Source organism: Lemur catta, chromosome 23, assembly GCF_020740605.2.
Source record: "Lemur catta isolate mLemCat1 chromosome 23, mLemCat1.pri, whole genome shotgun sequence".
Classification (NCBI taxonomy): domain Eukaryota; kingdom Metazoa; phylum Chordata; class Mammalia; order Primates; family Lemuridae; genus Lemur; species Lemur catta.
In genome coordinates this window covers 16,884,645-16,908,943 of record NC_059150.1, presented here as the reverse complement: position 1 = coordinate 16,908,943, position 24,299 = coordinate 16,884,645, and the positions used below count along the sequence as shown (strand labels likewise).

General features: G+C 54.0%; 1 protein-coding gene and 1 long non-coding RNA gene across 2 annotated transcripts in view; one reads left to right on the top strand and one right to left on the bottom strand.

The window, feature by feature from the left end:
• Positions 1-1,332: 1,332 nt before the first annotated feature.
• Positions 1,333-4,348, top strand: LOC123626775. Its single transcript, XR_006731004.1, has 3 exons — positions 1,333-1,456; positions 3,205-3,311; positions 4,087-4,348. It is a non-coding gene; the product is annotated as an uncharacterized LOC123626775 (long non-coding RNA).
• Positions 4,349-7,655: 3,307 nt separating this feature from the next.
• The window catches only part of LHX4 (LIM homeobox 4), a 41,422-nt gene continuing 24,778 nt past the window's right edge, over positions 7,656-24,299 (bottom strand). The window contains exons 3-6 of the mRNA XM_045536146.1: positions 16,550-16,752; positions 11,200-11,354; positions 10,686-10,857; positions 7,656-8,517 (exon numbers count right to left, since the gene is read on the bottom strand). Of these exons, the coding sequence (XP_045392102.1) occupies positions 8,123-8,517; positions 10,686-10,857; positions 11,200-11,354; positions 16,550-16,752 (925 nt within the window). The 3' untranslated portion in view covers positions 7,656-8,122. The remainder of the gene's footprint in view (positions 8,518-10,685; positions 10,858-11,199; positions 11,355-16,549; positions 16,753-24,299) is intronic.

The following is a 24,299-nucleotide window of genomic DNA, read 5'->3' as shown; positions in this document are numbered from 1 at the left end:
GCTTTATTCCGCCAAACCTTGACTGAACAGACTTGTGGATTGCTGTTTAAATCCCTCAGTGCCTTTAACTACTGATACAGAAAGTGGTTAATGCGCATTCTAAACGAAGCTTGGCATACACTCCAGGAAATCACTTTAATTGAGAAGCATTAAATGTTAAAATGATTTTTTTTTAAAAAAGCCAGCACACCCAGGGAGTATAAAAGTCCTGGCCCACCAGTAATATAGTTTCTTGGTTATCGTATTCCTCCTGCCTGGGTGAGCTTGAAGCCCTGTAGTTGGCAGGTGTCGCAAAAGTGACTTTCAGTTCCCCAGGTCACTATATGCAGGCGTCCCCCTGTCAGCTGGCCAGTGAGTAGGCAGCCTTCAAGGACTTCACTTTAGAGCAGGGGAGGGAGCTGTCAACTTTATGGATGTTTGTTTTTCTGAAATAATAAACTAGTCCCAGGTGACTAAAATATGAGATTTAACCCCAAAGTCCTTGCCTGGGCTTTCCATTGCTGTGCAGAAGCCATCTGTTGAAACCTATTTACCATTTTAATGGCCTTTTTTTTGAAAAACTGCTTATTTCCAACTTTAGGCTTGTGCCAAGACCACTTTTTGGGGTCTATATTTTATCTTTCAGAAAGCAATTCCCAGCCGTTCCCAAATCCCCAAACCCCTCCCAACCAACAGGAGAGCCCGCTCCAGGGTTGGCAAACAAGTAAGAGAAAGATAAATCGTTTTTATAAAAAAAAAGCTCCTACAGCTCTAGAGTGGGTTCAGTCTCTAACAGCCTTGTGAGCTCTGGTCAGATCAGTGGTCTGCTGAACAAAGCAGGTTGAGTCACACAGAAGCCTCTTGCTCCTAAGACCCCCTTCCGTGGTGCCATTCTCGATCCTATCAATGTTTTGAGAAGGGAAAAGGTGCCTTGTTCAATTTCACTACAAAATCGCATACCCATCTGTGCATAATACCTAAATTCAATTTTTATGTTTGCAGAGATGGCCAAAGGAAAAAGCACCAAAAGGAAAGGATTCTAAAGGAAAATCCTGAAATCATACTGGCCAAAATGAGAGAAGAAAATGAATGAAAAGATTCTAAAGAGACAAATGGTACATGCAAAAGCCCTTGCCTGCTTTTTTCTGAAAGGATGTGATAGACCCTTCCTAGGGCAGGGCTGATCATTTAAAAGCCCTTTATTTAATAGTTTGGATGGTTTATTTTTATTACTCCTTTTAGAAGGATGATAATAAAATTTCCCTCTTCCTAATGATTTGGCCCCATTTTATAAACATTGATTTTTTTTTTTCTTCCTCCTAACCTAACTCATGGTATTTCTCCGCAGCAGTGGCTGAACTATTTACTTCCCTGCGACAGCCGGGATCCAAATCATCCTCCAAAGTGAGCGTGATCGGTACTCCCCAAGCAGCCGGGCAGAGGGACTTAGGAAGAAAGACATCAGGAATTCTGAGGGGTAAAACTGAAACAGCATTGTTCTAGGAAGTGTGGCAAAGGATTGAAACAATTTCCTTTTAGACCGTAAAGGACAGTTTTTAAACTATGTCTCAAATGTCAAATCTTGAGGAAATACGTACAGATACATTAAGGGATCACCTCTCAAAATGTTACTTCTAGTTTAGCAATAGGTTAAAATCTACAGTACCCTGACCTGCCTTTGATTTCTTTTTATCCTTTTGTGATTTTAGCTGAGTATGATCCTGGGCCCAAGGAGAAGGAAGGATAGGAAAGCAACGGAAACACTGACTGCTGGGCCCCCACTTGTTCTCCTGAGTGGGTCTCACTTCTCTCTGGCTAGTGATTTCTTTCCTTTATTCTTCTTTAGGCAGCTGTCCTTTGAGAAAGTCCCTGTCAGAAAGAAAATCAGATTGCTCAGGAGCTGGTCTCCAGTGACCAAGCCACAAAAAAAAAAAAAAAAAAAAGGACCATCTCCTCTCTCCTTTGTGAGCTGAGCACATTTTGTAATTGCAAAAAGTTACCAGGTTAGCATTGTGGTGGGAGCTGTGTACGCTAGAGCGTAAACTGGAAATGGTCCAATGAATTGTCAGTCTTTGACAGCGTATTGAAAACAAAGACTCAGTATAGACAGACTGGTGATGAGGGGTTTGAGGATAGAAGATGAATCAGGCTACCCAAAGGCCTGGTGTATACTGTGTACACTGGCCAGCATTGCGGGGCCCTATTATTAGTGCCTCAAGAATACTCAGATGAGTAAGCAAATTTAGAACCAACAGAGCCTTTTGTAACCACCCAAGGAACAGGGCAAGTGAAGAGGAAAAAGAGTCTTTATGTACAGCACTTTTGTATTCCCCTACCGGCAACCTTAATCCCATTTAAGACTCATCTTCCTCCACCCTTCCCAGTAAGGTCTTTTGCCTTTCTCAGCCTAATAAAGCATTTACCACGGGAGATGACTTTGGCAAAGGACCATAAATGTGTCTCCTTGACAGCAGAGCTTTGGGTCTCCACCACTTTAATCCCTCCAGTAATATCACTGCTCTCCTGCCTGGTGGGCAGTATCTTTTCCGTTTAACCCAGCAGACTTTGGGGCACAAAGTGCGTCTAGGACTTAGGTTAAGTCACAACTCGGTGGCAGCATTGATTGGGGAACACAGAGGCCCAGAGCTCAGCCTCCTGCCTTGTGCCTAAGCAAGTCGTCATCGTACGTAGTGCTTTTTTTTAAGTTGTCTCTGTTCAGGAAGGAGGAAAAAAGGGGTAAAGGCGACTGCCACACACAAAATTAGATTGCAGAGAAATTGGCGCTGCCACTGTCTGAGGAGTCTCAGAGTGTTTCTAGAAGCTAAACGTGTGATGAATGATGTTTCCTGCCCATTCTCCCCAGCCAGACGCCATCAGCACTGTCCAATAGAACCTTCCGCAGGGATAGAAATGTTTTATATCAGTGCTGTCCAGATACAGTGGCCACTAGCCACATGTAGCTACTGAGTCCTTTAAGTGTGGCTGATGTGAGGAACTAAACTTCCAGTTTTATTTAACATTAATTTAAATTTAAAGAGCCACATGTGCCTCGTAGCTGCTATATGGGACAGGACATCTCTGGATCCTCTCTTCAAACACAAAAAACTCGTCACCCATGGAAAAAGCGCTCTAGTTTTCCACAGTGAAACTCCAGCTCCGAAGAAGCTGTGACTTTAATTTTTTTTTATTTTAATTAAAAAGTCTCTGTTGCTCTTTCCATTCCAGTTAAACCTCAGGATCTGCACCCTAATGATAAAGCCTCCTACAGAGAAAAAAACCTGGATGGAGATTTTCCAAGAAAACGCTTGTCCAGGAGCCCTGAGACTGACGAGGTGCTTTTATCCCTCTGTCCACCTTTCACCCAAATATAGGTTCTTGTACATACTTTCTCTAGGGAGAAAATGTGTAAGTGTGAAAGACTTTAAAAATGCCACTGAACAAACTGTAACTAAGAATTATGTGGTCAACAGATTTTTTTTTCTGCCCATTCCCTAAGTCTGGGAGCAGAGGATTGTGCCCCAGGAAAAGGCTTTTAGAACAACCAGGGAACCTACTATAATCAATCCTTTATTGAGTAATCCTGGTATTTCATGGCTGTAATTAGTTCTGGCATTCAGAGTTGTATTTTTGGTTTCCTTCTGGTGATGAAAGGATCCCATATCAGCTGAGCTTTTTATTCTGTTTATGTCAAGAGAAAAAACTCCAGAGAACCAGATGAAAAGGAAGACACATCAACTTCTAAAGAATTAACATATTTATTTTACATAGTATTACCGTACACATCTCATGCCAACACACAGGAGGCGTAAACAAACAAACGCACTGGCTTCTGTTTTCCAAAGTCACATGGCAATAAATAAGGATGGGTGGGTCCTTTTTTTTTTTTCCTTTTTCTTTTTTTCCAGGAAACGAGACTTCATTTCTTTTTAACTGTACAAAATTTACACTGCGAAGGATGAGGGCAGCAATCCAGAGCTTAGGGGATCTGGGGCTTTGAGGTCTGAATGCAAGCTCAGAGCAACTTCTAGAATCCTGCAGCCCTGAACCTGCTTGTGTGGCTGAACACAGTCCTCAAGTGGGAAAGTACAATGTGGTTCTTGTCTCTAGGTGGGCAACAGATGAGAGTGGGCGTGTCCTTCCTCTGTGCACCTGTGCTCTGCCTCCCTAAGCAAAGGAATTCCCGCTGCACCTCCCAGACCTGCAGCTGTCTCCTCACCAGAGCTAGCAGCATGAAACTGTGCTTTCAATGTGGTCCTACCAAGCAGAGTGTGGATGGGATGACTTTGCTGAGCTCTCTCTTTTTGGCTCCAGTCACTGTTTCAGAGCAGTTGGAGCAACTCCTGCAAAAAAGGGCCAATGGACCAATCCAAGAAAGAGAGAGCCCGTGATGTGCTTTTTACTCAGCCTTCAGCATGCCCAGAGCCCTTCAGCAGCAGGCCATAAAACAAAACTCATTTCCGCTTAATTGAATTTGTCTTCATCTCACGGTTTCCAATTTTTAAAGTGCAATGTTGAAAAAAAATGAGTCTCCTCAGGACTTCCAGACCCTGCTGGCTGGGGAGGTATGGTCGTTATTTTCATGGTTATAACCGAGCTGTCAGTCATGGCGTAGGGGAGGAGCCCTGTGGGAGAGTGGACTGTCAGGTACCAGGGCTTTTGCTAATCAGAAGCCTTGAATGCCCCCCACCCCCAGCAAGGGGGCCAATTCAAAATAACCAGCTTGAGCTTCAGAGATGTCTTTTGTTCTACAGGTTTCTCACACTTCCTTAAGTGCACATCATTAAGTGAACTTGATGATGAAGATCTAATGGCCCCCAATTATCTTATTAGCTTTCATGTTTTACACGGGGTTGGGGTGGGGGGAACTTTTAAGGACTCTGCCAAATGCTTTTCTTACGTCGTAATTTTTTCTCTTTCCCTGGTGTTTCACTGTATGAATTTGTTATCAATATGGTGGTTGATTTGCATTTGACATTATATCCATAACCATCAGGTGAGGCAAGAAAAAGAAAGACTGAAAGGAATTTGCCTGAGGTTGCATAGCAAGTCCTCGAAGGGCCGAGAACCATGCTTCCCAACATGATCTACCCGCTGGGCCATCTTAGCCCTTAGATTTGGCATTGCCTCCACGGTTTTATTACTTTTCAGCAAATATAGATTCCTCTGTATCCCCTCAGTTCCCATGTTTGTTTATACCAATTGCCATGGGAACTGGAGGTTTTTTAATTAATTTGCTTCTGGATTCCGAAGCTTCCTACTCTAGAGTCCATAGCCAGGCACTGCAGATAACAGTTGCTAGTTAACTGCTCTCTTAGAACCAAAGACAGGTCCAAATATTGCAAATGTATCTAGAAGGTCTCACTTACTTTTAAAATTCATCCATGTCATTTTAGCAAGGGGGAAAACAGCAGCCATGTAGCACGTTATCCCCCAGTGGTAGACTTCTGAGCAACAGTGGAGAGCCTCTAAGAGAATCTAAAGATAACGTCCTGCTCTTCTCCATCTTCTAACCACAGAAGAGCTATTGAACGTTCTTGGCATGCGGTGGCTCATTCGTAGCCCATCAGTAATGCTAACCTGCCTCGCAGGGAGATCTACTCAAAATCTGTTGCGGCTGTGCTTCTAAATGGCACCAGTGTTTGCTGCTTTCTGGGGAGGTGGCTCTGGGGAACTTAAATAAAGCTCTCCTTGCTTTCTGCCCAGCGCTCTCTCAAGAGCTTTGCCAGTTAGCCAGCCCCACTAAGAACAAATAACTGTTGACCAGCGTCAACTGTTCACTGAGTGCCCCAAGAGACTTGTTGAATGAGGAAGGCCTCCCCTTCTTCCACCATTGAACTGGGAGTATGATTAACTTACAAAACCAAAAACTGGCCAACTTACATTGATCTTAAACGGTGCTACACAGAGGGCGGATGCTCCCTTTTTTAGAGGCTGCTCTCCCCATACTATAGTCACCAAAAATATGAAGTGCCTCGGAAACCCCATGAGTCGCTAAGCCAAACAGTCAAGCTGAAGCAGTAGTCTGGGCGGGACATCTTTGCAACTGGCCCATTGCCCAGCAGAGCCTTTCTCCTGTGTATTGGGAGCAGCCCGCTAAGAAGGATGGATTTAAGAAGCTGTCCAAAACGACGGCTGCATTTGCCTTTCCTTCACGTGGCTTATTATCTTGCATTTGTGTCTCCCGATGTTCACGTTATTGGGGGATTCCCAACGGCACAGAATTGGGTGGGAACACACCACCGTCTGTGAACACGGGACCTCAAGAAAACAGTCCTGGTTTGCAGACTCCCCAAGCAAAAATCACAACAGTTGCAGCACACCAGAACACAAGGGCACACTACCAAACCGATCAGAGAAAAGGTGGCCTAAAGGCTGATCCAGGAATTTATTGACTGTATATTTTAAAGAAGTTTAATCCTGGGAAGGGGCTTACAAAAGATGCAGCAGCCAAGGAGGAACTGTTCGTTTCTTCCTTTAGTCTGCCTACAACACGCCGAAATCTTTGCAGTCCTCAAAAGGTGACCACAGAAGGAAGGGTCCTTATGCCTGTGGCCCCCTCACTTCACGTGAAAGAAAGACAATGCCTTCTCACCCTTTTCTACTCCGCTAATCTCATTTAAGAGAATGGGAGGCCGGAATGGAAGAAGCAAACCACGGTTTCCCAAGGGGATGGGAATAAATTCCAGCTGGCTAAACTCCAGTTTGCACATGGAGAGCTTCCTAGTGGCCAGACAGGTGTGTAGGGTGGGAATTGCTGCACCATTCCTGACGGTGCTCCCCACAGAACTGCAGCCTGTCGCAGGACTGGCAGCTCCTATGCAGGGATCAGCCTTGCCCCTTGCCTCAGGCTTCGTGACATGGTACCACAAACCTGCGAGCAGCGAGTACCTACACCACCACTGGCCAAGCCCCACCAGCAATCCAGAGAGATGGAGCCCAAGGACCACTTGGAACCCTTTGGATAATTTTAGGGCTGCTCCCTAAATTATTCCTCCCAACCAAGATAGGCCAAAGAAAAGACTTTGCTAGCTCCTAGAAGCAATGAAGACTGTCTTCCAATTGAGTCAGCTTGCATTTGAGTCAGAGAGAGCTTTCATTTTTAAGGGGGCAGGACCAGGGTAGACTTGCAAGCTCATCTAAACCAACTCCCTCAAAACAGACTCTCCAAATATTTCACCCTACAAGGATGGAGGACTCCAGGAGACTGGCATCTGCTGATATGGCTAAACAGACTGCGTGCTTGGAGTCCAAATGTGTCTACAAATGTTTTCACTGATTGTCATTCTGTTCTCCATATTTTAGCTTTGATCATTTTGTAACCCACAGCCTGTCTTATGGAAGAAATGATATGAGCAAATTAACAAGGCACGTTGTGCACCAAGGGGACCCATCAGGCGGTCTGCGATGGCGGTCCAGGGCCACTCAGCTCCAGCCTCAGAGTCACCTGCAATGAAAACCACCTCTTGCCATCAGGGATTCGGTGATGTAGATGGGATTTCTTCAAAACCAAAACTGACGAGCAGTCTCTGGTTTGTAGGAAAGAAGTCATATTTTCATAGCAAAAAAAAAAAAAAAAAAAGGGGACGTGTTTTTAATATCAAACTGTGGTCATCAAAGTTTTTCACTGACCTTTAATAACTGACCTTTTTATTTTGCAAACTAGAGTTCAGTAAGAGTGGTCCAAAGATCACTTTTATTGTACTCAAGGCCTGTGACACCTGTACCTTAGGAGTGTTGGTTCTGGTGAGAGCAGGGGTTTGGGAGGTATTGCGCGAGATGCACCGGTTGGAGCAGAGTTCCCAAAGGCCAAGAGGGCCTGTCACAGTCACCTTGTGCCACCAAAGCACTGCGCAGCCAAAGCCTCTAAGCAGGGCAGGAGGGGAGACAGCCAATAAGCCAGCATCCCTAGAGCTCCAGGCTGCGCACCCCTGTGCTGTGTTCTGAGGTACGGCTGCTCTCCCACCCCAAGAAAACAATGCCCTAGTGTGGTCTCACAGCCTTCTAGGACTCGGCGGAGGACTTCCATTGAAAATAACGGAAATTCACACTGGCGCACATTTGATCCTTAAAAGGCAAGTCTCTTTTGATCCTTGAAGATATTCTCTCAAGCCAGGAGGACAGGCAGGGTGGGGAGGAGAGAAGTTTAAAAAGGAGGATGATCCATTTCATCGAGCCAGGAGGCTGGGCTAGTTGGAAAGTCGGGGTAGCCTACACTGCTTCCTGTGGAGATGTCAGAGGTGGGTCCCCCAGCCATGGCTCTCAGCGTCTGGCTCACTCCCTGCCCCGCGTGCGCGATGATGCCCAGATTACTGTCCACCGCATAATCCAGCCCACTGAGCAAAGGAGCGTGGGGTGGCAAGGACGATATGGAGGATGGAGACTGGGGGATTCCATAGGGGCTCCCATCCCTCAAGTCCTGATAGGATTGTCCTGTCCCGTCCATGGAGAAGCTCCCATTCATTAACTGTCCGCCTGTAACGTCCCCCACGTTGCCATAAATCCTATTGGTGTGGCCAAGTTCTGAGAGAATTTGATCCTCTGTGGACAAAAGAAGGGAGATTTATTGTCAGCTGCCAGGACTCCGGTGGTCCCCTGCCCTTCACAACCTAGGAATACATGTGACCAGGAAAGAAGCCAGGGAGGCAGCTGCCTGGCTGCCCAGCATGGGTCAGACACCAAACATGGCAGCCTGACACCCAGAGGCCAACCCAGGTCAAGGGGAAAAACAAGAAACACCTGCGGAGACTAAATTCCCAGGTCCCAGAAGGCTTGGTGAGCTTGTTGGTCCCATGTGGCTTGTGTACTAAGACACCCTGGCTACACTGAGGAGTACGAATGCCCAAGGTTTGGTGGGTCATGTGTTATCGACGTCACAAACGGGAGCTCTGTGCTGACAAGATTTACTCTGAAAGCCTTCAAGCTGAGAAAAGGCTTGGCTTAGTTGGGTGGGAAGCTGGCAGGCCGTCAGGATAGCGGCAGCTGAGGACCATGCTCAGACGTGTACAAAGTCATTTTGGTCTACCTGGAAAAGAGGCTCAATATGGAAGGACTCGGTTTCTCTCTCTCTATTCAATGTGCTCTTCACTAGGGACACAGAATTAATTTGATTAAGGCAAATGGGCCTTCCTCTTTCTTGAAAAATTTCATTAAGGGGGTCTAATGGAATCTTTGCCACTTGAAGGAATTCATCTCTCCAACAAAGGTGAGCAGTTTAGATCTTAAGAAATAGAGGATGATATAATCACCCAGAGAGACCAAGGACATGTCAGCCCAGGGGCCCACCAGCACCCAACAGAAATGACCTGTGAACCAAGACTTCACAATCCTGTATGTTCCAGGCATGACTTTCAACAGCTCAGTGAGATTCGGGGGCCTTCTCGAGAGAGGCCTGGATGTGCGTGTCAGGCCTATGAGCCCTCCCAGGGGCTGCACAGGCCCTGTGTTCTGCGGGGAGGTGACCTCCTGGGCTCGGCAGACCTCCGGGCCGAGCTACAGCCTTTCAGGCATCGTGCTCCTGGCAGGCAACTTGTCCCCTGCCCTGTCCCGCCAACTGCTTTCACTATTTCCGCCTGGGCCTCTGCATCAACTCCATAGAGGGCCTCCCCACGGTAGGCCTGAGCACCCCATCCCTCTGCGGCCTGCCCCGTAACATCCATAAAAGTGAAAGGGGGGGCGGGGAGCTCATGCCCTTTAAAGGGACCAGGAAGGTGAAGGCTCAGCTCCACTGTAAAGGGGCCATGATTTAGCCTTTTGCCTCTATCTGTCATCCCACGTGAGCAGGGCCCTCTGTGGGGGCCACAGGCTGCCCGTGGGAACAACTGTGCCCTCCACATATACAAATGTGCTCAGTGTTCCCCGAGCACATCCACGGTCGCTTGTATCCACTGACACCCAACAACAGTGGGGGGGGGTGGCAGTGAAGCTGTGGTCCTCATGGGGAGGCTGCGCTCAACAGAAGGGGGTGCCGAGGCTAGAGGGAAGCGAATCCATTCGACAGAGCCACACTGGAGACCAGGTTTCTGGCCCCCAGTTCAGCACACTTCGCTTCCTCCCAACCGAAGACCTTCCACATTTGAGGACTCAGTTACCGTGAACAATTATGGTTATTTGCAAACAACCTGAGGATGGACAACGTGCGGTCATTTGCAAGTTTGCTGATGCACAGAGTTGAGTATAGCGCATGCTGCGAAGCTCGTGTGCGGGGACAGGATGAGGTGAGTGGTGGGGAAGGGATTTCGGACATGAAGCCAGTCCCCGTCTCACATGCACTCACGGCCCTGACTTCCCAGGAAAAGGGCCCGTCGAGCACGGCCTCCCCACCACCGGGGTGGGAGGAGGGGGCTACACTAGGGGACCGTGGGAGCCAGGCCAGTGTCCCTATAAAGGGGAGGTTGGCAGGGGAGGGGCTGGTGAGGGAGCCCCGGTCAGCAGGGAAGAAGGGGAGGCCTCGGGCCACAGGACGGGGCCTGGGGGTCCCGGGCCCCCAGCTTCCGTATCTCAGCAGCAGTGCTCTTTTGTTTTCTGCTCCTTGTCCCATCGTGAAGGGCCACTCACATTTCCCCCACCCTTCACTGCAAGTCGGGGAAAAGCCTGTGTTCAGGAGGGAGCTGCCAAGGCCTCAGGAAAGGTCCCTCCGAGTGTCAAGGATCACTGTTTCCCGGGGGACGTTCCTAGGGCCTCGGCCTCGCCCCTCCAGCCCTGCTCACCTCGGAAGCTCAGCTCACTGTCACTAACCCCACAGTCCTCCGCAGAGCTCTCCTTCTCCTGCTTGCTGCCTGCACGGCTCCGCTTCACGCTCTTGTAGAACTGCCCCCAGCGATGCCGCCCCGCGTCCTTCTTCAGGCGCTTCTCCTTGGCCCTTCTGTTCTGAAACCAGACCTGCCACGCAAGCATGGGGACACGCTCAGAGGGTGTCCACCACGAGCCCCAAGCCCCAGGACGCCAGAGGCAGGGGCTGGAAACAGACTGAGCCTCCGTAGGGTGCAGGGCCGGGAGTGGGAGGGGACTGAGAACTCTGTCCCCAGCTCTGGCAAAACCCCGAGGTCACGTCCCCAAGCCCAAATCCCCGAGGGGAGCAGTGACACCGCTCATGAGGTGACGTCTCTCATGCCCTCTGAGCCCCTGCGAGTAGCGGGCACAGACACAGGGTCCGGCTCAGGACACCTTCCCTCCTGGCCCCGGCCGGGGTCCCCCGAGGCCCAGGGGGCCGGGGCGTCTCACCTGCACCACCCGCATGTCCAGGCCTGTCTCCGAGGACAGCTGCTCCCGCACGTGCCGGGCGGGCTTCGGGGAGTTCTTGTAGGCGTTCTTCAGCGTCTCCAGCTGCTTCGCCGTGATGGTGGTCCGGGGCCGCTTGGCTCCGGCCTCCGAGTCATCTGCAGTGAAAACCATTTCTTACCGGGCCTCCTCCCTGGGCCTCCTTCCCGCGTCCCCACGCCAGCGTGGCCACTCTAGGCAGGGCGGTGGCAGGCACGGGGGCGCATCAGAGCTGACAGGCCCTCCCAAGTCACCGAGAGGCGAGGACCGCGGTCCCCGTTCTTCCCTCAGCTCCTGGCCTCCCCCAGCCCCCGCCAGCCCGGGGCGGGGAGACCCTTCCTCAGACCCGAGTGCACGATTCCCCGCTCGGGCGTCACACGCTCTGCACAGACCCCTCGCCAGCTACCGCCAGGGCTGTGAGAGGCTGCACAGCCGGGCCGAGGCCGGGGTTCCCAGCTGCCCAGACACCCGGTCCCTCTCCCACCCCCTCGCCACGGCCACGGCCACGGCCACGCCGCCTTTGCCACAGCCACGGCCACGGCCTCCCTGGGCGCCGCCAGAGCCGAGCCCGCCCTCGCACTCGCCGTCTGCTCAGAACCTACTAGTGGGTTATGAAGTCAATTCAGTGGATTAAATAAAAAGAGGAAATAGGAATAGAATAGAACAGAACAGATGCGGGCAAGTGTCATTTCATGAAAGATTAGTTTTTGGGTTTTTTTTTTAGACAGAGTCTTGCTCTGTCGCCCAGGCTAGAGTGCCGTGGCGTCAGCCTAGCTCACAGCAACCTCAAACTCCTGGGCTCAAGCGATCCTCCTGCCTCAGCCTCCCGAGTAGCTGGGACTACAGGCATGCGCCACCATGCCCGGCTAATTTTTTCTATTTTTAGTAGAGACGGGGTCTTGCTCTTGCTCAGGCTGGTCTTGAACTCCTGAGCTCAAGCGATCCACCTGCCTCGGCCTCCCAGAGTGCTAGGATTACAGGCGTGAACCACCACGCCCGGCCGAAAGATTAGTTTTCACAGCACGAATGTGTGTACTGAGTTGTGATGTACAATGACTTTCTTACTATGGATCCCAGTCAACATTTTCTGAAAAACACCTGTCTGAGTTTCAGGGCAACACGCTGACCAAGCCCAAGTCTTCGATGGGTTTGGAGTGAAGCAGCCTCTAGTTCCTGTTAGTGAAAGGCTGGTCCATCCCACTCGGAGTCAGGCACAGAGACAGGCACATGGGTGTGTTCAGCAGCCCACAGTCAAGTGCAAAAGGTCATTTCCTCTCCAGCACAGATTCACTGCCGCCTCCTGCACGGTCCCCCGGAGCCCCTGGCGCCCTCAGCCTCTGTGTGGCCTCACGTGTGTCCTTTAAAGTGTCTCTGCTGTATTCCTGCCTTTTCTCCTTCCTTTCCATTTAAGAAAACCCTCTCGTAGGGACAACAATAATAGGCAACACTTATGAGCACCTGCTGTATGCTGGCGTGGCCTGAGACCTTCACCTGCATTCAATCCTCACAAATCTACCAGGTTCTCCTTGGAGCCAGAAGGCCTGGGGTCAACATTCTTGTTGTTGTTATTGTTGAGCGAGTGACTCAGGCAAGTAACCTCTCCCCTCAGAAGCCTGGGGGGCAACACCAGCTGCCCTGCCGGTGGGGAGCATTAGAGGAATGAGATAGTTGTCTCTGCTGGGTGCGGTGGCTCACGCCTGTAATCCTAGCACTCTGGGAGGCCGAGGCGGGTGGATCATTTGAGCTCAGGAGTTCGAGACCAGCCTGAGCAAGAGTGAGACACCCCCCGCTCCCCCCCACCCCCGTCTCTACTAAAAATAGAAACAAATTATCTGGACAACTAAAAATATATACAGAAAAAATTAGCCGGGCATGGTGTCGAATGCCTGTAGTCCCAGCTACTTGGGAGGCTGAGGCACGAGGATTGCTGGAGCCCAGGAGTTTGAGGTTGCTGTGAGCTGGGCTGACGCCACGGCACTCTAGCCTGGGCAACAGAGTGAGACTCTGTCTCAAAAAAAAAAAAAGAATATGAGACAGTTGTCTCACTCACACATGTGGGGTAGACAGGCCAGTGTCCTCTCCTCTCCATGAGCTGTCTTCTCCTCCAGCAGAGCCACTGTTGTCCCAGAACCCCTGTCACCCAGCTCCCTCCCTTGGAGTCCCAGACCCAGGAGGAGGGATTCCAGAGCTCCTGCGGCAGAGACTATACTGCTTAGAGAGCAATTCCAAAAGACTGCGGAAAACCTCCAAAATTCTCTGAAGTCTATTATGAGGAGCCAGTCCTTTCTGCCTGTATTTGTAGAGTTTACAGCATGAGAATGTTTGATGCAAATTGGAATTATGCAGATATGAAATAGTATACTTGTAAAATCTGTTTACAGTCTTTACATATCAAATTAGAAATAATGAAACCAACAAAAATATTTTCATTCTTCGAGAATCACTTAATTTCAAAATAGCTTGCCCTAATACTCTGGTCTCTCTTCAGAGCATATTAATCTTTTGCCTTTTGCAAAATAGCTTGGCCTGGTGACTTAGAAATTCTTCTCACCACAGCCAGAGGGCAGCGCCACCGGGACGTGCCCCTGTCGCCCCGGTTTGTGCCCCCCGGGTCCCACACTGCTGCTCACACGCACCAGACTTTCTTCTTACGATTAGGAGGACTAATATGCTGTTATTTTAACATTCACTGTTATTATAATTTAAAATCTTTTTTATATCCTATAACAATGTCATCCAAGTATTCATTAAGTAGCGGTGGCAGTGCTCATGCTGAAAAATGTACCCAAAAATCAATAACTTTGGTGCGGAAGTTAAATGTGATAAAACACTAGGAGGAAGGCTAAGCAAGACCAGGATACCTGGGCTTTTAATTTAGGAGAGAGCATCCTGCAAGGTGCTAGGATAATGCTGAGAAAATAAAAAGCAGCATTAAGGCAAAGATATGCCTCACTGGTTATGGATTTATGTGCTCCCAGAATACACCCCCCCACATACACTCTTAACATTAATTCCTGTGGTAAAATTAGTCTTAAAATATGTTAGTTTTGAATTATTCAGGGTCTCCTAGAACTTGTCCCTGGAATAAAATGCAACCTCATCATATTGAAAATGCAAATATCTGGGGAGATGGAACAAATGAACAAAATCATTCACACTAAGGTGCAAATAGCTGCTATTAGCCCAAAGGAGGGTTTAGAGTAGCAAGGAGGATAAAACAATGTGAAAAGACGGCCAAACACAGCAAACTCCCCTGCTGCTCTAGGGATCACTGGGTTGCTTGGGGGTGGGGTGCAGCCCCTGCGGTGCTCAGCAGCTGGGGGTGGGGGGGACACCTGGGGAACACGCCAGAAACACTGTGTGACGTCAGCAACCTCACCTCCCTGCCTGCATTTCTCTTCCACACTGGTCTCTGCTCTTACTCGACATCCTACTTCTCAAGCCTTAATCCTATTTAAACCTCAGGTAACCGCCCTCTGGGGCAGGTATTAGTACCCCCCATACAGCTAAGAAGCCAAGGCTCAGCCACTTACACAGCTTGCCAGGAACCCCCAAGTTCATGGGGGTGCCTGCCCAGCTGATACCCAGTCCAGTGTCCCTCCATTGTCCCACAGAGGTCTGCTATGGTGCAAATAGTCCTCGATAAAATTAGGAGCTGCACAATGTCATTCCTGCCTCCCCAGCCAGTGTATGGCCAGTCTGTGTTTGTCTCCCTCTTCTCTTGAACTCTCCACACGCCGGGGGCTGGGGGGCCTCGCTGACACTGCCCAGAGTGTAAGTGAAGAGAGGGCTTGGTGGCCGGGAGGGTGTGTGGCTCATGTCCCCAGTGAAGGGCACCAGAGTCCCAAAGGTGTCTTGGTATCTGAGTGCACCTGCCTTGAGGGTTTATCCCTGACAAGACACCCTAATATTCTGGGACATCACAATGAACTCCAAAGCAATCGCATGGGGTGAGTTTTAAGGAATCAGAACAGACAAGAACATTGAGGCAAAGAGCCTGGGAACAGGTTTGCAGAGGCCCCAGGTCTCTGGAGGAAGGAGGTCAAAGGCCTCTGTCACCCTGAGAGGCCAGAGCTGTGGGGCTGGGGGAGGGAGGAAGAGAAAAAGAGAGGTAGCCCCTCTGCGGGCTCCCCCACCCCTGCATGCCTCAGGCCAAAGCCCAGCTGGGCTCCCCCTGGCCCACCCAGAGGCCCCACCACCACACCCCTTCTAGTGGACTGTGCCCATCCAGCAAAAGCTGGCTTCTCCACGGACCGATCAGCTCTGTGTAACACACGTGCGTGAGCCCAGAAAGGATCTGGAAGGAGATACATAAAATTGTTGTTGCTTATTTTTTTTTCTCATCAAGCCCAGAGCTGTCAACAAGAGCCGCTTTCCACAGTAACACCCTGAGCTGAGAAAAAGTCTAGGCAAAGGCACAGGACCTTGATGTTTCGGGAGCTCCTGCGTCTGAGAATACCAGATTCAGAGCCAGCACGTGACACCCCCACCCTGTGGGCCCAGCGGGGAGCCTGGGGAAATGAGCCCCGTCTGGGCCAAGGGAGCCCCGGGCTGCCCAAGACCACGGCGTGGAGGGCGGGAGCTGCGGCCGGAGATGCTCAGGCCCAGGCGGGATTTCCAGGCCCGGCTGCTGAAGGCTGAGGCCTGGTTCCAGCCTCTGCTGTGCAGTGAGCCCTGCCACAGCCAGGGACAGTGCCCCGAGGCGGCTGCGGTGACAGACGGTGGCATGGGGTGGGGTGGGGTGGGGGCAGTTATATTGTTGAACTGGAGTCCCCCGGAAGGTGGCCAAGTGTTCCTCCTCTTCCTTCGGCCGAGTGACTGAGCACTCGCTTCAGGAACGCCAGGGCCCCGCCCTGGAGAAGCCCACAGTCCGAGAGGGGAACAGAACACAGTGAACCGGGACGCGAGGGGCCCAGGGAAGGGTGACAGAGGCCATGCTGGGCTCCCACTGGCTGCGGCCGTTGAGGCGTGGGGTGCTGAGGCCAACGCGCACCCCAAGTGTCCACAGTGGACCAAGCTCCCGCTGCCGCTCGGCACCCCCAGCCCCAGCCCAGGCAAGGGGCCACCAAGATGATGGCAGCACGGTCCCCGGCTGGTTGTGAGCCTGCCCCGTGGTGCGGGAGGCAGCAGGTGCTCGCGGATGGGGCTGTTCAGAATTCACTCTCAGGGTGGTGGCCTGGGAACGCTTCTCGCAGCAGGCAGCGGGAGCAGGGGTCTGGGGGCCGGGCAGGGGGCACGCGGGGACAGGGCGCCCCAGGCAGAGGGCACTGCCTGAGCAGGGCCTGGAGGAGGGGCCGGCGGGCAGCACCGTTACCGTTCTGCTTGGCCGTCTCGTAGTCTTCCTTGCACACCAGCCGCCCGTCCTCCATGAGGTAGAACTCGTCCCCCGTGGCCAGCTGGCGGCTGCAGATGATGCAGGCGAAGCAGTGCAGGTGGTAGACGAAGTCCTGGGCCTTGCGCACCACCTGGGTGGGGGGGATGCCCTGCTGGCAGGCGGTGCATTTTGTGCCGAAGCGCCTGTCGGGGCAGCAGAAAGGGATTAGGGCTCGGGTGGAGGGGGAGGGCTGGGCCCCCTCTGCTTCCTGGAGCAGCCCCTGTCTCACCCCCCAACTCCGGCATCCCCAAGCATCACCCCCGGCCACCCAGAGCTCACCCTCTGGTCCTCTCTGCCTCCATCTAGCTCCATCGCTTTGTGCCCGGGACTCCAAGCTCACAGGAAGGGGCTGATCAGAGCTAGAGTCTCCGGTGCCTTGTCCAAAGCTGACACCCCCAGGCTTGAATCGCCTGGTCCACACCCACCAACTCCCGGGGCACTGGAGGCGTTTCTGGGTCCCTTGAGAGCAGGCTGTCCCGCCCTCTGCCCCTGGCCTCCGCACCTTTACGGTGACTCCTAGAGGACCGTCCTCCCAGGAACTGTGTGTGCCCACAGGCGGCTTGTATCAAGCCCCCAGCAACACCCCTTCACGCGCTCCCACAGGAGGAGGCCCTGCGTGGCCGGGGACAGCACGTGCCAGTGTCCACGCTGGCGCTCCAGAGAAGATGCACGTTGTCAGCAGAGTGGGGCTCCTGACAACTGCTCTCTCCTGTCCTCCCCCCAAATCTCCCCTCCCCTCCATTCGGCACACACGAGCCCTCAGTGGCAGCCCCCGTCCCCTTCCCAGGCACAGCCCTGGGCAGCGGTGCCCAGGGAGGGCCCGGGAAGCTGAGCTTTCCAGCCCCTGCAACCGTCCAGGGCAAGGAGCCTGCAGATCTCAGTTTGAAAAATGCTCCCCAGATGCTTCCCCGGTCTACACCTTCCTGGCGCAGCCCCAAGCAAGAGGAAGCCATCGGCGGCCACCTGTGCCAAGGCTGGGAGGGAAGGAGAAACAGACACACTGAAAGTACAGTCTAGCAGGGTCATCGAAGCCCCTTGCCCCATTCTGGCCATAGAGATAGACAGAGGCACGCCAGCGGCTGTGGAAGGCGGGAGGGAAACTGAGGCCCGGCGCGGTCGCGGGCGGTGCGGGAGGGTGCGCTGCTGCAGGTGCGCCTTCCCCACTTCGGGAGGGAGCGGGAGGCGTTGGGGAAGCAGGGGCAGAGTTTAAAACAGCAATCAACCTAATTATTCATGACATTTCACACAGCAGAACTTTATCTTCTTCAGGATGAAAGACTTCGCCTAATGGATCTGGGGAAGGTTTGATTTTAATGGTCCTTTTAACTAATGCTTATGGGCAGCCTGATTTCCCCTGAAAGGACAGTACATATTTCATCCACATTAATACCAAATAAATTAATTATGGTCACGGCTATCATGATGAATCCCAGATTAATGCAGAATGATGGGTCTCTTATGCAGTAATGACACCTGCCGAGGGGGCTGCGGGGGCCCGGAACGGGCACGGCCAGCTGCGGCTTCAGAAGCCCCCGCCAGGGACATGGTGTCCCAGAGAGAAGGGGGGACTCTCAGTCTAGACAGGTAACCCCGAAAGAGCCAGGAGCGTGGTCCAGGGGTCTCCTCTCCTGAGATCGGTATGAGAAGGGCGTTGGGGTGTGGGGGGCTGGGACGTGGCAGCTTGAGAGGACCTCAGACTTCTGAGTTCCTGGACTGCCCCTTAGTTTTCAGGGAGGGGGAGCAGGAGTTCTCAGGCCGAGCGACGGGGCAGGCCTTGTAAGCCACCCCTGAGTTGTTCAAAATTGTGCCTCGGGAGGGGGCCTGAGCTTTCCTCAGATTGTCAAAGGGACCCAGGAGCCAGAAACGCAGCGTTAATATTTGTTGAATAAGGAAGTCAGTGCGGAAAGAGCCACGCTCTCAGAGGACGTGCACAGAGACGGCTACATCTGAGGGCGGAGAACAAAGCCCACGGCCAGCTCGGGGGGCCCTGCGCCTCCCAGAACACGGGCTGCTGCCCCGGCTTCCCGCACGGCGCCCGTGTACAGAGGAAGGCTCCCCGCTGTGTGTCGGGGGGCGCAGGTGGGGGACAGAGAAAGGAAGCCTGTGTGCGTGTCACTAGAGAGCCTTTTCAAAAGGCGGCCTGTACTTCTAACATCAATCCCGGCCAAGCCACAGAGGGGTGCTAGCATGCTCCAAGGCCCTCCTCACGCTCCGCGCACCCTCCCGGTGAGCCACCGGGTCTGGACAGTGTGTCCTAAGCCTTTGCTGAATATGCTGGGGCAGAAGTGGCTCCAGAGAAGAACTAGAGTTGCCCAAAAAGCAAGTCCTGCCTTGGTGGCCCAACTCGGGGCAGCGATGGGCGGACAGGAGGGCGGCGGGGAGCCCAGGGCCGAGCGGAGCCCCTTCCGCGGCCTCTCCCACCCCCGCTCGCCGCTGGAGAGCAGACGGGGCTTTCACCAACCAGAAGCCCGGCTGACACCCGCGCACCAGAGACATGAAAGATAACGGGGGGTATAAATTTAATCTCCATACCGACAGTGATTCATGCACGAGAGTGGCAAGTGCACAAGAAAAATGAAAAATAAATGGACTTTCCCACCAGCGTTTTTTAGCAATTGAAGCAATTTTCCTGATTGTGGGACGGATGCCGATGGGAAGTGGAAGTTGCCCCTCGTTACCTTTTTCCCCTGGAGCACAGCCAGCAGGACCCCCGCCCAGGGAGCCTCCTGCACCCCCTTGGCCCACGGGGCTCCCCACACCTGGCCCAGTCCCCGTGGGGCACCGTGACCCCTTTTCCAGTCAGAGCCGGTGGACCTGGAATGAGGTGCCGTCCTGGGGGGTTGTGTCTGTGATGGAGACGCTGTCCCCTTGTCCAGATTTTAGGCCAGCCACAGTCACAGATGACAGCGCCAAGGCCATGGCTAAAATTCCCCAGCCCCAAACAAGAGCAAACTGTGAACTTGGCTGCTACACCGGGAACCAATAGTCTAACCAACCTCACCAAATCTGAAGGCTGGGGGGGGGACAGGGGGAAGGAGGAGGGATCTGACCCCGCCCACCTGGGCGCACCACGTGCACTGGCCTCGCTCTCCAGAAAGGCCATCTTGCCACCAGGCCTCCAGGGACGCCCAGCCTCCCCGGGGAAAGCAGCTGGAACTGCCCCAAACCACAAAGAAAACGCGAGGGAGGACTTGCGAATGGCTCACATTATCCTCCCCGGCCAGGCCAGCACCTCCGGAACTTCCCTCACCCCGCCCGGCGGAGCAGGCAAGCCGCAAAGACCCGGTGAATGAATGAACGAACCGCTCCTGCAAACGTGCGTCTGAGCGGCCAGGGAAGGACTGGCTCTCAACGGCAAAAGCTTTTAAGAAGGGCATTGAATCCCCGGTGGAAAGGGGCCTACGGTTCACCGAAATACGCAACTCTCCATCCCACCTGCTGTCATCGTCACATCCATTCCACAAATGACCCTGGAGAGCCCAGCCGGAAAGGTGAGTGTTGCGGTGCCTTGTTTAACAATGAGAGCCGAGGCCCCGAGAGGCAGGGGCCGGCCACCGCTCCCCCGGGCAGCAGACCCTGCCTCGGTGCCCCGCCCTGGCCTCCCACGCGTGCCCGGCCGCTCTGAGCCCCTGAGCGTGGGGCTCGGCCCTGCCGTGGGAGCCCTCCCCGCAGGTGCGCCCACCCCAGCACGCCGGGCTGGCTCCCTGCCCTCCGCGCCCCTACCTCGGGCTCAGGTGTGGGGCTGGGAAATGCCAGGACATCACAGCCCACTGGCAGGGGCCACCTGGTCTCACCCTGCGCTCCAGTGCTCGGCTGAGCTCGCGTCTCTGGCCATCTGTCCACCCCTGCTGCCTTTGACAGGCCTGGCTGGGCCACTAACGGGTGCAGGGACAGACATGAGGGAGTCTGGGCCTTGTAGCAAGAGGCCACAGGTGGTCCCCGCAGGCACCAAGCCTTCCAGAGCCAGGGACACAGAAACCCTCCACCACGGCTGCCTGACACGCTCCTGATGGCAAGTTCTGTCCCAGGATCAGAGCCACGTAACGTACCATATTTTGGTCACTGTGACCCTACTAACAAAGGCAGCTCCCACTCAACAAGCACCTACTGTGTGTCCCGCACAGAGCGGGGCCCCGTGCTGCACATACAACCTCACTCAGTCCCCCCACCAGGCCCTCAGCCCACAGCCCCACCACCCTCCCTGTGGCCCTACTGCCACCCCAGCGCCACCCACTCAGCTTCCCTCAGCCCTGCCATAAGTCTTGCTGGCTTTGGTACCTGCACAGACCGTCCTCCTGCCCCCCCTTGATCCTTTGGCCTCCCCTGCTGAGGTCACAGCCCCCACCCTCATCAGCTGCTCGTTGCCCTGGCCTCCCCCAGACCTTGCTGTTACCAGTAACTGCAACAGCTCCAGGGACAACTTCCAATCACCCCCCCACTGGGCCACTGCCCTGTCCTTCCAGGGAGCTCCCCCACTACCCTGACTCCAAGGACACAGGGACTACCCCTTCACTGTGCTTGTCACCATCCCCCGCGCCACCCCCTTCACCTACTAACCCCTCCCCTCACACACCCTCTGTCCCACCTGCTCCACCCTGCACAGGGCGCCCAGAGGGAGCTGAGGAAAGCACAGCACACCTGGCTGGCTTGCGTCTCGGATGGTGGCCACATCATTCTTCCCTGAGCCATTGCTCAGGCCAAAACCTTTGGACGCCCCATCTCATCTGTCAGCAAATCCTGTAGACTCCACCCAAAATGGTACCAGGTGTGGGGCCACTTCCCACAGATGTACAGCTGCCTCGCTAGCTCAGGCCACCCCCCCACACCCCACACTGGCCCTGCGGCCTCTTTTTAGCCATAGCGGGCCAAGTCCCACCCTCCCACACCAGTGGGTCCCATCTCACTCGGGGTCAAAGCCACACTCCCTTTAACAGCCTGGGAGACCCTCCACCATTTGGACTGTCACCTTCTTGCTCCCATCCCTCCCTCTGCCCCTGCTCCCTCCCCCCCAGCCACCCACCTGGCCCTAGGGCCCTAGCACTGCCTCCTCTGCTGGCCACAGCCCTGCACCTGACACCTGCAAGGCCCCCTCCTGCACTCCCTGCAGGGCTCCCCTCAAATGTCCCCTCCCCAGGGGCATCCCTTGTCCCTCTGCGGAGCACACATCCCAGTAGGCGTGCTGTGCAGCTGCTGTGCATTTGCTGTCTTCCCCTCTCCAGGAGGCGAGCTCCATGACAGCAGGGGCCTTCTCCGTTGTGTTCACTGCCGAGTCCCACGCCCAGAGCGGTGCCTAGCCCGGGATATGTGCTCGGTGAGTATTTGCTGACTACGAGAGTGACCCACTCCTGTGGGTGCATTAACACATATTGCCCATCTGAGATGAGGACAGCTAAGTCCAGAGAGGGAAAGCAACGTGCCTGAGGCCCATTGAGCAACGAGCGGTGGAGCTGGGATTTGAACCCAGTGCCCTTCCTCAGGGAGGCCTCCCCGACTCTTGGCCACTGGAAGGCAGTCGAGGGGACCAGCCCAGGCCCCACGTCAGCCTCTCGTGGCGGGAGCTGCCACAGCACGGCGCACCGCCCCCAGGAAACAAAATACTGCATAACTTGATTTTATGCTTTAATTGCTTGGCGGTGATTTACTGCAGGCCGTATATTTTTTTCCCGGCTGACACTTCCCTACATGTATTTCTTTTATCTATCACCACACTTGACAGGAAAGTTGCTGATATTTACTGTTACTGTATGTACCAATATTTCCAACATATATCACCGCCCACTCCAAGGCCACCGCCATGTCATGGGCACATAGAGACCTGCCCCGGTGCGGCGAGCCTGCTCCAGACAGAGGCTGGGTCACCCTTGGAGAAGGCCTGACACCCGGTGCCACAGGCACACAATCGTGTGGGTACTTCTCCACCCACCAGAACAGCACCCCCATCTGCTTTTTATTGGGGTTTTTATATAATGTTTTTATTTTTAAAGAGCATCCAGTATTACTACTTTGAGATGAACGCTACTGGGAAAGCTTTAGAACCAGTGACCTAGTCCAACCCCCTCACTTCACAGAGGAGGGAACTGGGGCCCAGAGAGGGGTAGTGACTTGCCCAAGATCACACAGCGTGGTTAGTGGCAGAAAGGGGGCCAGAGCCCAGCTCTCCCTTTCCTTTGGCCACAGGTCCTCTCCTTCCCGGCTGGGGGCGGATTTGCTTCCCGAGAGCCAATGGGACATGTAGGACCCGACCCCCTTCTACAAGAGTCCAGACCACCCCCTTGTATTTGTGTAGACATGAATCAAGCATGTAACGTGTACCAGGCAGCTTCATGTGAGTTATTTCATTGAAACCACACAGCAGCCCTTGTACACAGGTATTATCAGTCCCAGATGATGACAGGTGTGGAACAGTCAGCTGACTGGCCCAAGGTCACTGTGCCCCCGCCCCATGCACTTCCCCAGCACCTAATCTGCCCTCCTCGCTGCAGCTTAATCAGCCTCTGCCCAGGTGTCAGCTCCGCGGTCACCACCCCCCTGTGCAGGAGACTCACCGGGGGTGCTCGCTCCAAAGCAGAAAGCCACCCTGACTCCTGCTTCTGGGCCCTGAACCCACACTCGTTATTAACAAGTCCCCAGGGGTGACCCCAGTGCAGCTGTGTCATGGACCTCTCTGCGAAATACCATGTGACTTATGCCCTTAGCAGCCCTGGGGCATCTGCAGGTTGCTTATTGACGGCCAGAGTCCCAGAGTCCCTCGAGATCTAGGGCCTCATTCTCCAAAAGGGGCGAGGTAGACAGTGGAAGGGACATTTGGGGGCAGAGGTCCCACCCAACCCCCAGGCCAACCTGCAGTGCTCACTCCTACGCCAGCCATAGAGCTGGACCCTGGTCTGTGGCCGTCCCCAGATCTAGGGACAAAGATCCCTGGGGACCAGAGTGACAAACTAGACACTGGCTCTGGCGGGCCCCTGGTGTGACCTTGGCCAGAGAGTCAGGAGGAAGTGAGGCCCTTGACGTTTCTGGAGGCAGTGGGAGCACCGGGGCAGAGGCGGCCTGGCGGGAAGGGATTCACCGGCTGGGGATGGGGGAAGGGGAGGGACAGCAACGAGAAAAGCTGGCAGCGGGGCCGAGGCACAAAGACACAGGCCTGATGGGACAGAGGTGGCAGGGATGGCAGAGAGAGCCTTTGGAGGTGGGATCCCCACCACTGGCATCTGGGGGCGAGGAGAGCGGAGGCTGAGCCTCAGCGGCCACAGCGGTGGGGGGGGGGCTGTGGCTCGCTGCTCTGGGTGCTGGGGCCCCACACCTCCCACCCCCGTGTCACCCACATCCCACTTTGCTTGGGGACCCTGTTTCCACAGCACAGATGCCATCTGATTCCCGGACTGATTTGCAGCTATTTGGTTCCAAACGGATTCCCCCAAGCTATAAAAGTCCCCGAGATGCCGTTTCCGCGGATGCCAGGAGGCCTCGCCCCAGGCCCGACTCTGGGAGGGCGGCCAGGGCGGGCGCAGCTGAACCGGAGAGCGCGGGGCGGGCAGACAGATCATCCGAGGACTCATCACCTCCTGATATACGGCCTCGGTCCCCGGGGGGAGCGGCCGGGCTAAGTAATTGCTTCTGCCTTGATTACAGGCCGTCACAGACGACTGTGGGCCTGGTCCCACCAGTGTGTGTGCATCTTACAGACGTCCAC